The 12,809-nt window shown below is 41.1% G+C and overlaps 1 protein-coding gene across 1 annotated transcript; it reads left to right on the top strand.

Annotated features, from left to right (window-relative positions):
• The first annotated feature begins 693 nt into the window (after positions 1 to 693).
• On the top strand, positions 694 to 12,264 carry LOC124162743. The gene is made up of 3 exons (XM_046539376.1): positions 694 to 985; positions 8,418 to 8,574; positions 11,405 to 12,264. Exons 1-3 carry the CDS (start codon positions 814 to 816, stop codon positions 11,922 to 11,924), a joined length of 849 nt encoding a protein of 282 aa, XP_046395332.1. The 5' UTR covers positions 694 to 813; the 3' UTR covers positions 11,925 to 12,264.
• Positions 12,265 to 12,809: the final 545 nt, after the last annotated feature.

Here is a 12,809-nt window from a genome sequence, read left to right as displayed (position 1 = left end):
TAATACTGGCTAATGGCATAGTGGTTTAAAAGGGAGAGTGTGAAATTGGGTTAATTGGGTCAAAGTTCATTTTTTAGTTGTATTACATTAGAATTAATGTATTTAATGGATTGTTTGAAATTGGTTTATTGGGACAATGTTAAATTCTTAGTAGTATGAGATTAGAATTAGAGTATTATTTTTACCATGGGTGTCTATTCTGTTTCTAAACTTTGTATTAGAAAGATAGAAACTTTGTGTGTACACATTTGTTATTCATGTACATCTAATGCTACCACCAGGCAATAGTGTACTTGCAGCAATGTGTAATAATAATAATCCCCCCCTCCTCGCTGCGCCACTGATCAGCCTATCCTCTTTAGTCCTATTATATAGCGGAGTTAGAGGTGATTTTTGAAGTTAGAATAAGCCGACGTTTTATTCGAACACCCCGGTAAAAGAAGTTACATTCAGCGAGGAGTAATCGTTATGACAGAATAATGTTCCACTGGGAGCCCCCTAACCTACCCCGCCGCTTTCCGGAGGGGATGCGAACGAAATCGCTTCCAACGCTCGGAAACGCTGGCTGCGGCGTAGCGCTGGGTCCGAGGTGTGCGCGCTGCCAGCGCCAGACGCGGCGCATCGACGCGCGCTGGAAACGCTATGGCGGAGGGGGGAGAGGGGAAGGTAGCGGGCGGAACAGTGCGTCTTCGATCGCTCACCGGAGTGGGGCCGCATGCTGAAGGAGAATTGGAAGGACAACTGCGCAAAAGGCGTTGGTGAGAACCGGCGCGGCTGGGCGTGATATATTTTATTTCACCTTTGGACGTGATCATGGTGGACACCGTGCAGCTGATAACAGAGGTCGAGAGCAGGCCCTGCCTTTGGAGGTTGCCTGACATACACCAAAGCACGCGAGACACCAGGAAGAACACCTGGAGGGAAGTGGCGTCCATCGTCAGTCCATCCTGGGCAGGGGCGACGGAGAGTGAGCAGAATAGAATAGGTAAGAAGCCTCAAATCTGACATCTATTTCATATCGTAACGTGATATTTCGGATTGAACTTCTTAATACTATATTTGCCTATGCCTGTCAAAATGAATACACGTGTCTTTTTGTTAGTAGCAAAAAATCTAGGGTTCGCATCTTTTTGGTAATAGAATTTTCTGAGCATGCTTAACTCCGATACTGGAACCGTAGGCTAGTTGATATAGTTTAGGGTAGGGCTCATCAATGAATAAGCCATAGGTTTGTAAACTTCACTCAGTCAAGGTTCATAAGAGGGCTAGTTAGAGTTAATTTGGGGGTCTCCGAAGGCTTTACCTAGGAAACGAACTCAGGACACTTCGACCAGTAGCCCTTTGCTCTAACCACCTGGCCACCGCGCTCTCCTTATCTGGAGTGAAATTCGCCTCACAGGTCCACATTCATGTTTAGATGCCGTAACCCCTGAACACGAGGTCCGTTCAGCATAGTGAATAATGGTGAGGACTCACCCCATACCAAACACCGCTGAGGTGACTCAGGGTACTACGAGTACGTTGTCTCGCACCCCCATAACCACCACGCGCTTATTATCGAAGCGTAACGCAGCTGCCGCCGGGGGGTGAAGGGGAAAGTTCGGCGCAAGTGACGCGGGAAATAACGCTCGCCCGGCGGAGGCGCGCTCTGGCAACGGCTATTTTTAGCAGGCCGCCGCAAAAGCGGCAACGGTGCACCGCAGTGGCGAGGCGCTTCGACGCGCTTCTATTATCTCGACGACAATAGTCACAACAATCCTCTTTAGGTGTACAACAACATGGATACGACTTCCTCACGGCGTCGCGGAAAACAATTGCATTACACTATTGTTGTTGTTGTGCGAAATGAGGCGAACATAATTATTAGATTAAATACTAACTGTGATCATTCTTACGTGATTTCATCGTTTTTTCCTTGACCTATTGGAAGGGAATGTGTCGGCAAAGAATGGCATTTAGTGGCTCTCCTCGTGAAACTAAACGGTTTATTTGACCTCGACCAGTATCAGATATTCATCGCCATTACCACGAGGTTTTTAAAGGGGCATCTGCATACTACTCTGCGGGTCATCTCTAAGGTGTTTATCAGTGGTTGATTAATCACCACCATGCTAGCGGCAGTGGGTTAGCCAGGAATTTCGTTCGGGGGGGGGTCCAAAACCAGGGTGAAAAAATGTTGAAATACGAGGTACTAAGGAGAGGGTTTAAACTAATTGTAGCACTTTTCGTGATCGAGAAAATGTCATTCGCAAAAGAAATCTTTTGAAAATTCATGAATTTTTAAATATTTTTTTCTGTTATGAAGAAGAGAAATTGTGATTTTATATTTTGGGAGGGGGTCCGGACCCCCCGGACCTCCCCCTCTCTACGCCACTGGCAAGAGGAGTCCCACATGTGCACAACACGGTTATAAATATGGTATGCTTACTGATAAATTATACTACTTATCACATTCATGCAAAGACAAACTCGCCTACTACTACTAATGAAGTAAATCTGCGAATAAAGCTAGAGCACACGAAACAAATACTAAGAATAGAGATACTAAGAAAATTCAAGAGCATGCATTAAGGAATGCATAATTTAGTAGGCTTTACTACAAGTACCTAATCTAATCTATTAGTGAGTTCTAAAGCTGTGGTTATGGTCTCTTATTGATCGTGGAAAAAACGACATTCTACCACATGCAAAAAATGCTGTTAAAATACTAGGAAAATTCAGAAAAATTCATTAAGGAATACATATGTTAGTAGGCCTCACTACAAGTCAAATAATCTATTAGTAAGGTATAGTAGTAAAGCCGCAACAATCCTTTTAAGGAGTTCAACAAAATTTGGGCGTACCCAGAATCAAAACTGGGGGATGGGCAAAACTAGCTGTGGTCGTTCAAATGAAACCTAAAGTTTATGGAAATTATGACAGCAATTTATTAGTTTTTATAATTATTTGCTTTGAAAAAATAATGATTTTTATTTTAGTTCCATGTCGTATACTAATGTCATTTTTTTCAAAAGGAAAATTTGTTCATAACTTTTGTTTTGGACTAAATTTATTTTCGCTTCTTGGGGATATATTCCTCCCTTTCCACCCGCTGAGTACGCCCATGCAACAATATCTACGACTTCCTCGTGGTTTCGCGGGATATAAATGCATTATACTAGTGATGGGTCGATCATGAACGATTCGATCAAAAAGATTGAATCACTAGGTGAATCAAATGACTCATGATTCATTTCGTTAAACAAGTCGATAATCAATCATCAATCACTCCGACTTCCGGTTTCATATCAATCATCCCGGTTTCCGGTTTATTTCAAAATTTGGAACGATCGATGCTTGATCTCTTTTCGACGGGGCAGAAATAGTTGTGAGAAAATTAAATACTATGTCATAAAGAACTGAATACTTGTGTAATCTTTTTCTTATATGTTTTCCAGCAGTTATCAGTATTAATAACACAAATACACGTAAAAGAAAAATATTAAGATGACTCTTGTAGGAGAACGTTAAGAAGTAGAAGTTAAAGCTGTTAACATTTTATTGTGCCGTTCATAAAATTATCCTGCAGATCAGATTCACGCATACTGTGTGGTGTATTTTGTGTTATATTTTGAGATATATAGTTAGAAATTATTCTATTAGTGTTAAGAAACTGTGTCAGTTTTGCCTTCCCAAATAATTTCATGACGCTGCTTCCTTCATTTTTGCAATCTAATTTACTCATCTTGGAATTCACAATCAAAATAGTATATGAAATGATAATATGGATAGCAATCAGCGTTACCAATGCTCTTCGCAGATGAGGCAGTATTTATTCGATTATTCAAAGTGATTTATTACATCCATTGATTGAGTCTTTTCGATCTTGACTCCTTTGAGTCTTTTTGATCATGATTCCTTTGAGTCTTTTCCATCTTGATTCCTTTGAGTCTTTTCAATCATGACTCCTTTGAGTCTTTTCGATCTTGATTCATTTGAGTATTTTCTATCATAATGATTGAATCAATTGATTGAATCATTTATGTGACTTGAGTCAAAATGATTAAATCACTAAAATGATCGACTTTGCCCATCACTACATTATACGTACTATTGTTGTTAAGTTATGCACACTCAATGTAGTCGAATTCATCTATATTGACAATACTAACATGGAAATTTTCGTTTAACATCTGCGTTACACAGATGTTAAACAACTTAGACTGGGATTCGCTAGAGTGCTTGCGCAATTGAGAATGGACATCTTTAAAAACGACTCGGAGAACATCATTTTAGAACCCCCACCACATTCCCAGGTGCTACAGAAACGATAAGTTGTTAGAGATATTTTGCTGAATGGATAGATATGGGAATTCGTTCTCCCCGAACCATAAAGGACTTGAATAAATGCTAGGCGTAATTTCGTTATAGCATTTCCAATTGTGCAAAAGGGTGGTGTCCTAATACTCCCCACCGCACGCCTATTAAGACGTCAAGACCTCTTTCTCCCGGGGGGCGTTCCATGTTCCCCTCAACCATGTCATGAATGACCCCCCAAATCCCTTGCCTCAGCCCAGAATGTATGAAAATTTATGCAACTGTGAAAATTCATGCTAATTCGTTTAATATTGACCTCTCAATGATTCTCCCGTGAATCGCTATGGTTTGTGGAAGGGGAGAAGTGGCGTGTTGAGTTTGATTTACCGCCTGAGAGCGTGCTAGTCACGGCCTGGATTCTAGGAGAAGTGTCATGAAATTGGACTTTTATGACACTCATATTGGACTTCGTCAATGATCATCATCAGGCAAAAATCCTAAGATTGGTTTGAAGCAGTTCTTCATTCCTCTCTCCTATCCGCTAGCCTTTTCATAGCGACGTGTATACGCGGATTCATTCTCTTTCACATCCTTTATAGCCTGTCCTATGTAACTCATTCGAGGCAATCCTTTGCTCTTCCACCTGTCCCTCTACGATTGTTTTAATGAAACCATCATGCCTCATAATGCGGCCAACCAAATTTACCCATCTTCTCATTAAGGTTTTTAGAAGACTTCTCTTCTCTCCTACTCTTCTTAGCACTTACCTGGTCGATCTCTTTTATCTTCATCATTCTTCGGTAGCACCAAATTTCGAATGCTTCCACTCATGACTTTTCCGCAGCTGCCAACGTCTAAGCCTCGTTTCCATAGAGAAACATGTTCCATGTGTTGCATCTGATGAATTTTTCAATAGGCAATAGAAAGAAACAAATGTATTGGCAGTGTAGTTTCAAGCGATATCTGGCGGAATGTCGACTTATTTCTAGAAAAGAAAGCCATTTTATACTTTATAAAATTTACTTTCGATCAATTAGTTAAAGTAAGAGATGTGCGAATAGTATCCGCGAATAATCGAATACCTCGAATACTAGAAAGTATTCGATATTCGAGGTTTCGAATAGTAATGCGAAAAGTACCGCCTCGAATACCTCGAATACTTTGAATTTCGCGTCGTACACTGTCGCACGCACGTCTTTGGTAGTTGACTCGGAAAAATGTAGAGAGCTCTAGTCTTTTAGTGCATGCAGCGCCGTTTTAGGCAAGTTGACGAACTACATCAAATTCGCGGGTTAGAGCGGTGAAAAGAGTTCGACGTGGGGAACCTAAATTGATCCGGGTGAAAAAATCCGAAAATCCCCGGTTTCCCCCACCAGGTAAACCTCAGTGCTGTGGGATAGTAACTGCGTAGCACAATTCCCAAAATCCGCTTCCCCCTCCATCCATCAGCCCTCGGCCCCTCCTCCGACGCTTTCCTCCTCTTCGAAATCAAACAAAAGGCCCCAGCTCACGCAATTTTCGTAAACATGAGACGAAATGTTTACCATGTGTCATTTATGGCTAATAAGGACAGGCACTTAGTTTGAATCTTTTCCAGGAGATGAAACTACCATAGGGAGAAACTCAGTGCCGTGGGATAGTAACATTGGCGCATTTCCCACGATCTGCTATCCCCCTCCATTCAACACTCGCCTCAACCACTCCGAAGCTTTCCTCTTCTCCGAAATCAAACAAAAGGTCTTCGCTTGCGCAGGGATCGTATTACGAAGACTTTAGCATCGAAAAAAATATCAAGTTACACGAGAACAGTAAAGACGTATCTCACGCCCCCCTTTTCTAATCCACTGAACTTTTTCTGCCTACCTGCTTCGAAGTTCCCCATTTCTGGAGGTCAACTGCTGCATGAGTACCGTGGGATAGTTACATTAGCGCATTTCCCAAGATCCGCTATCCCCCTCCATTCAGCACTAGCCCCCCCTCTGAGGCTTTCCTCTTCTCCGAAATAAAAAAAGGTCCCAGCTCGCGCAGGGATCATATTACGAAGACCTTAGCTTCGAAAAAAATATCAAGTTATACGACAACAAAAGAAATGTGTTTCGCCCCCCCCCCCCTTTTCTCACCCACTGACCTTTTTCAGCCTACCTGCTTCGAAGTTTCCAGTTTCTGGAGGTCAACTGCTGCATGAATCACCTATTAGCCCAAAAGGTGTCTAACAATGACTTTGGGCAATTGATTTACACCTTTGTTGGATTGAAATATTAGTAATGTGCGCGTAATTTAAAAAAGAACAAGACCAAACGCGACGAATTTCTGACTTTATTTAAGAAATTTACGCGAGGAAATAAACAAATAAATGTCAAAATAGGACGGAGACTTGGCATTTTAGCGAGACTCGATATGAGCAGCAGAACTTCTCGGAAGTTCATGCGGTATTTTTTTCCGAAAACATATATCAAGTTACAATTGATGAGTGGTGCTATAAATCTTTATTGTTACAGTCCCAGACGAAGGGATATTTTCTCAGGATATTTGGTTTCTCCCTGATAGCAATTCCAATTCATCTTCTTATCTCGTGAGATTTCCCAAAGATGGACTGAAAATAATTTAAGAAAATCCGGTGGAGAAGAGTTTGTATTTTACAAAATGCCTCATATTGTCAGCTAGCACTTGGCAGCAGGAGTGGGGGTAAAGCGATGTAAGTTGAATTAATTATATGCCCAATTGTTTCCATAAAGTTAAAATATTCCATTAATAAGCTAAATTCCTGTTCGAATCCTTTAAAGGAAATCAAAATTACTCCCCAAAATCTTGTGTTGCCTGCGTCACAAGCAACCGAGTCAAACATTCCAGCATTCATCGTTTAGTATTCGAGGTATTCGAAATTCGAGGTATTCGAATATTCGAGCAATGATTTAATATTCGAATTCGATATTCGAGTTCGAGAAATCTGATATTCGACCCATCTCTAGTAAAAGTATATATCCGGTAGGTGTAGATGAGGCAATATGCGAATCCCACCGACTTTGTCCCCCTCCCAAAATGAAGCTCCCCTCTATAATTCTTAGTAAAGTTTATTCGGTACATCTTCCCATCCTTGAATCCAATTCTGTTCCCGCCTCCCCCCAGCACACCAAATATCTTCTCTCAAACACGGATTTCATACTCGCTTACCTAACAGGGCCGGATCAGAGAGGGTCCGGGCGCCTGGAGCGCTCTTTGTTTTTTGTTTACGAATTAATTTTAAATTTTCGATTTGACTGATTTAGTTTAGGTGATGTATTTTCAATAGTTAACTGTTACCTACTAGCAAATAACCAAATGGTAACAATTTGTTTAATAATATAATAGGTATGTTGAAAAATCATTTTTCGGATTGAACTCCTTTATACTCTGACTTCTCCCATCCTTTCTTATCTGCCCTGATTTCCCTTTCTCCTTACAACCATTTCTTTAAAATTTATCGTGCTGACGAAGGTCTGAGCTGAACAGTTGATAATCTCAGAGTTGGTTAATTCTGAGAAGGGTTTTTCTCTCACCGCTTAAAATATTTCCTTCGTGTTCCGTCATTTTCTATGGTAGATGTAATCATGAGAAGAAAATAAAGTAAATAAACTCCAAAATAGAGAGATTTAAAATGTGTCCAGTATAAAATAGTTTCCAGTTTAAAATAGTTCCAACCCACACTAACCCTAATCGTACCCTCCCCCCAAAGTCCCCTCGTCCCCCCCAAAGTATATTCGTAGTTACGCCTCTGAAGGAAGCCATCGAGATCCGCCTCAATCCCAAAAAACTTCAATCGTGACACTGGCTTTCATCTAATCAATACTTGGACACCGACAATTAATTGCATAAAAAACATATGGAAAGAACAAAAATAACTTCAAAAGACCAGCAGCCAATAGGATGACAGTTGAACCTCATTGTTGGTCTTCCCAAACGGTCATTTTGATTCTGTTTGAAATTGGACATTGAGGCAATAACATGCCTTGAGAATTTAAGATAAGTCGTTTTCCTAAACGTCGGCCAATGGGACTGAATTAACCTGGTGTAGAGCCGAAGAAGTATTCCTGAATATTATGTAGATGTGGATGACCAGTTTCTTTCTCCCATTTTCCTCGTAGTAACCGAGGTGAAGAGGAAATGGAAATCTGTGAGGGACTACCACACGAGAGAGAGGCGTGAGATGGAAGAGGAAGGTGGAAGCTCCAGTTACAAGAAGAGGAAATACGTCTTCTCCGAACTACTCGCATTCCTGGACACCCTCCCGCGAAGGTCAAGGTAAGTTTAAACATGCCGGATCACCAATGATACTATACCTTAATAATAATAATTATTTATTTACTCTTACATTTCGGTTTTACATCTGAATTCAAGATAACAAAAAGAAGGAGCTTAAGGTGGTCTCCAAGGCCATAGGACCATTATTGAGCCACCATCAAATAACAAAAATGTATCCCAATAAAAGGAAATAATAATGAAGTAAATAATACGTGAGTGTTTTAAAGATACAATATCAAAGTAAATGTTCTATTATTTCTTTTGAGAAAAGCCAGTTTTGAAAGATCTTAAGATTTTATTTCGTGCTTTTAATTTTTAATTTTAGCGGGTAGCTAATGAAATAACTTTGACCCCATGTAAAGAAAACAACATTTATACACTGTTAACCTTGGTCTGTTTGTTACTGCACATGATTCACTCCTTCAATTATATTTGTATTTATCACGTACACTCGGCATATTGCCACTTATCGCATAAAATGATTTTAGGACTTTGACTAAATATAAATGCCTTAGTGACAACAATTTTAGGGCCACAAACAACGGGAATCAGTGTTCATAAGATTTTTTGGACTATACAACAATCTACATCTTTTATTATCGTCATCATTAGTCAACAATCCTAAGATTGGTTTGGCGTTGTTCTCCAATCCTATATCCTATCCGCTAGCCTTTGCATAGGGACATATTTCTTTTCTTTTACATCCTTTATAAATTGTACTATGTAACTTATTCGGGGCCGTCCCTTGCCCTTCTTCCGTTCCACCTGTCCTTCTGCGATCGTTTTCATAACTCATCTTCTATTATAAGTTTGAAAAAGTGAAATTGAAATTTTAGGGGAGGGTTTATATTTGAAAATAGTGAGGGTAAAATGTGTTTGTATCCGTTCCGGTACCTACAATTTTAGAAATTAAGCAATGAGTTGGGCAACTACATAGTTGGCAAGTTTAGCCTTGCAAGAATGCGGAAGTATAATTTGTGAGTATGCGTAACATTTTTTATGACCGTGTGGTTTGTATGTGGGAGTCCTCTTGCATTCTGAATGCTGGCGATTGATCACCCCCTGCCAAACATCCTGGAGGTGGCTCGCTGGGCATTATGTACATGTAGACTCATCCCTCCCTCTCGTCTGGTCTTATATTTTCATTTCTTTGGTGAAGCATCGCTCCTTTGAAACGCTCGCTATTATCATTAAAATTTCAGAACAGGTAGAGTAAATATTTGTCAACATCTCTCTGTCACCTGTTTCTTGAATATAAAATATTAGCATTAGAAAAAAATACTGAGCTAAACTTTTTAAATCGAAGAATAGGTAAATTGTTAAACATGGTCTCCTCTATGAACTTTGAAAATTAATAAGTACACGACAGCATATATATTAACCAAGTTATCCGTCGCCAAAACTACCGGTCGTGAGGGAGGTATGATTCCTCTTAAGTGAATAAAAGAACATGAATAAGTTTAGGTGTGATGAATATGATTTATTAAAAAGATCTAGATGTACAGAGGTGTAGATAATTTTAATCCTGGATAGCGGATACCAGAAGGAAACAACGTTACTGATTTGTGGCGTAACTATGGGGGGGGGGGGGGGGTTAATGAGGGGGTTAGATCCCCCTCCCAAAGCCTCGGAGAAATAAAAATAATTTATGCAAAACTATTGTCTAGTTTTGACGTACAGTAAATTTTAACATAAATTTTTAATGAAACCCAAATTTTAAGTGCCAAAATTAAGTAAAATGTATTTGCCGGCATGTCATTTTCCCGAAACGGGGTCGCCCTTCCCCATTCCCCCCAAAGCATAATCCTAGTTACTCCACTGTTACTGATGATGTTTCGGTCGAACGCGTAACCATTGTTTAACACAGAGACTTTTAATCTCTCCGATTGGCCGCGAGTGCTATGCGCGGACGCTATGGGCAAAGGCAAATACAGGCGAAGAATTCGAAGTCATGAGATGTCCATAGCATCTGTCAACAGGGCAAACACGCGGCCAATCAGAGTGCTTCGGTCAAAGTCTAATTATAATTGGTGCGTTTTCGGCCTAAACATCATTGGTCATTTTGGTTCCTACTGACATGAGCTATCTCTAGCGATTTGATAGTTGGATTATTCTTCCTCATTGGATAATCCTCTAAAATCGCTGGCACAGAAATGGCTTTGCCTGGTTTCGCTATTTGGTGGGCCATTTTCGCTTCTATAGCTTTAAGGTATTTTTCCCCATCCCCTCCTTCCCTATCCTACTCCAGAGGTGTCATCGGGCTCATATCGCGACAGCGCCTCTTTCCTTTTTTCCCTCCTCTCCTCCCCCTCCTCGGGTGATAGGGCGTATAAGTCTCTGACTTGGTTCCCGGCCCCGGTGTGTTGTATCTCTGAAGAGCTCCCCTTGAGCCCTCATTCTCTTGACATTAGCTATTATCTACGGAAAATCGTATAAATTTCCTTCCTCATAGGAATTTTTTTCCTTTCCGTAGAAACATTAAATTATGGTTTCGCTGGTAGTAGGACCCGCCCGCCTCTGTGCCGGTGCGGGATTCCTCTTCCCTTCGCTTCCAACCCTATCATATCCCAGGAAGCGTCGTCGGGCTCTCATCGCGGCAGCGCTTCCTTCCTTTCTCCTTCCTGTCCTTCCCCCTTCTGCGGTGCAGAGGTGAAAAGCTAGCGCTAACAGATCCTGCCCCGGGAGTGTGACCCCGCGAGCCCTCCCTAGAGTCTCGCTTCACTTGACATCAGCTATTCACGATTAAAATTTCGTGAGGCAATGTTTTCCACCCCGCACAATGGAGAAAACTGGAGTTTTAATGTTTTGTTTTTATTTATTTTCGTTGCAGAGGAGACAAAGGCGCGCCCTCCGATGACGACGATGATCCCTTCTGTGAGACAATGGACGAGACGGTGGACTACTCCGAAGAAATAGATGTCAGGGAATTCCACAAATATTCCGCCAGACCGGAGAGGAGCGAAGAGCCTAGCCTTGCTGATAGGATTGGAAAACAGGACGAAGTTCGCTTGATGACCCAGGGCGAATTTCACACCGAAGTGCTCAAACTGTTACGCAAAGAGGCGCAGAAAAAGAAACCTCAGAAAGAAGAAGAGGAGATGGATGGCGATAAAATGTTTCTGCTGTCTTTCCTTCCGTCCCTGAGGAAGATGGGCGATCAGCAAAAGTTGGACTTCAAGCTTCAAATGATGCACGCTTTGAGAAGTGTGCTGTTTCCCAACAAACCCTTCATTACCCCTCGCGTCTCCATACCCAAGAGCAACACTCAGACGGTCCCGGCTTACAACATCATTCACCTTCCCAGCATGACCACTCCTACCATGAGCACACCCAGCTCTTCCTCCTCCTAGCCAGTGTTGTGGTTCATCCGGGCAGTTTGTTTTTTTTCCTCGTGAGTGACAAGGATAAGCAAGTGAATTTTGTGATAAGAAAGTGAAGTTAATGATTTCTAGGAGTACTAAGCATTATGTGAAACTGGAGAGAGTGTGGAGGAGAGGGCTGGCGCATGTGATATAAAACAGGTGCATAAGTTGTGTTGTTAAGTCTTTCACTTAACTTTGTGCTGTGTCAGTGACGGAAAAGTGAAAAATGCACGTAAAAGAAGAGAATTTTTTTCCGTTTTTGTGGGTCGTTTAATATTGTGTTCAAGTTTTTCGCATTCGATGGAGAATAAATGTTCCTCAGAGCTTACTGTTTCTATGAAACTGATTTTTAATGTTGTTGTTTACAAGAAGCCCCTCAGGAGCATTTGAGTTCCGCTAAGTTTCAGAATCATTAAGGCTAATGCCACTGGACTTAGATTTCCTGTTCCTAATAAACAATTCCAATATTACTCAAAGAAGTGAGGTCTTGAAAATTGCCCACGGCTACGCTGATATCGTCGAACACGTGCACATGATCTTTTTAAACGACATGCTCTGTTTCCACATTCAAAATGTACGCATTTGCGCATTTTCCTGACTTTTATACGGGCCAAGGTACCTGCCAATATGGCCGACCCTATATTGAACGTTCTTTCTAAGCCATGCCAAGATCTTTCTCCACATCTAAATCACGATGATTCCAACGAGCCAGACTTTAACTCAACTGATTCAAGCTATTCCAATAACTATTCAGATACATTTACAAGGTTCATTCTCCGTAACACGCACCTAGATATTCTTCGATTGTTTCCCAAGCAATTGATTAATTTTTTTACATTAGCGGTTACAACTACGACCAAGGATCAAATAATT

Source organism: Ischnura elegans, chromosome 7 (assembly GCF_921293095.1).
Source record: "Ischnura elegans chromosome 7, ioIscEleg1.1, whole genome shotgun sequence".
Classification (NCBI taxonomy): Eukaryota; Metazoa; Arthropoda; class Insecta; order Odonata; family Coenagrionidae; genus Ischnura; species Ischnura elegans.
This window is presented reverse-complemented; position numbering and strand designations above follow the sequence as displayed.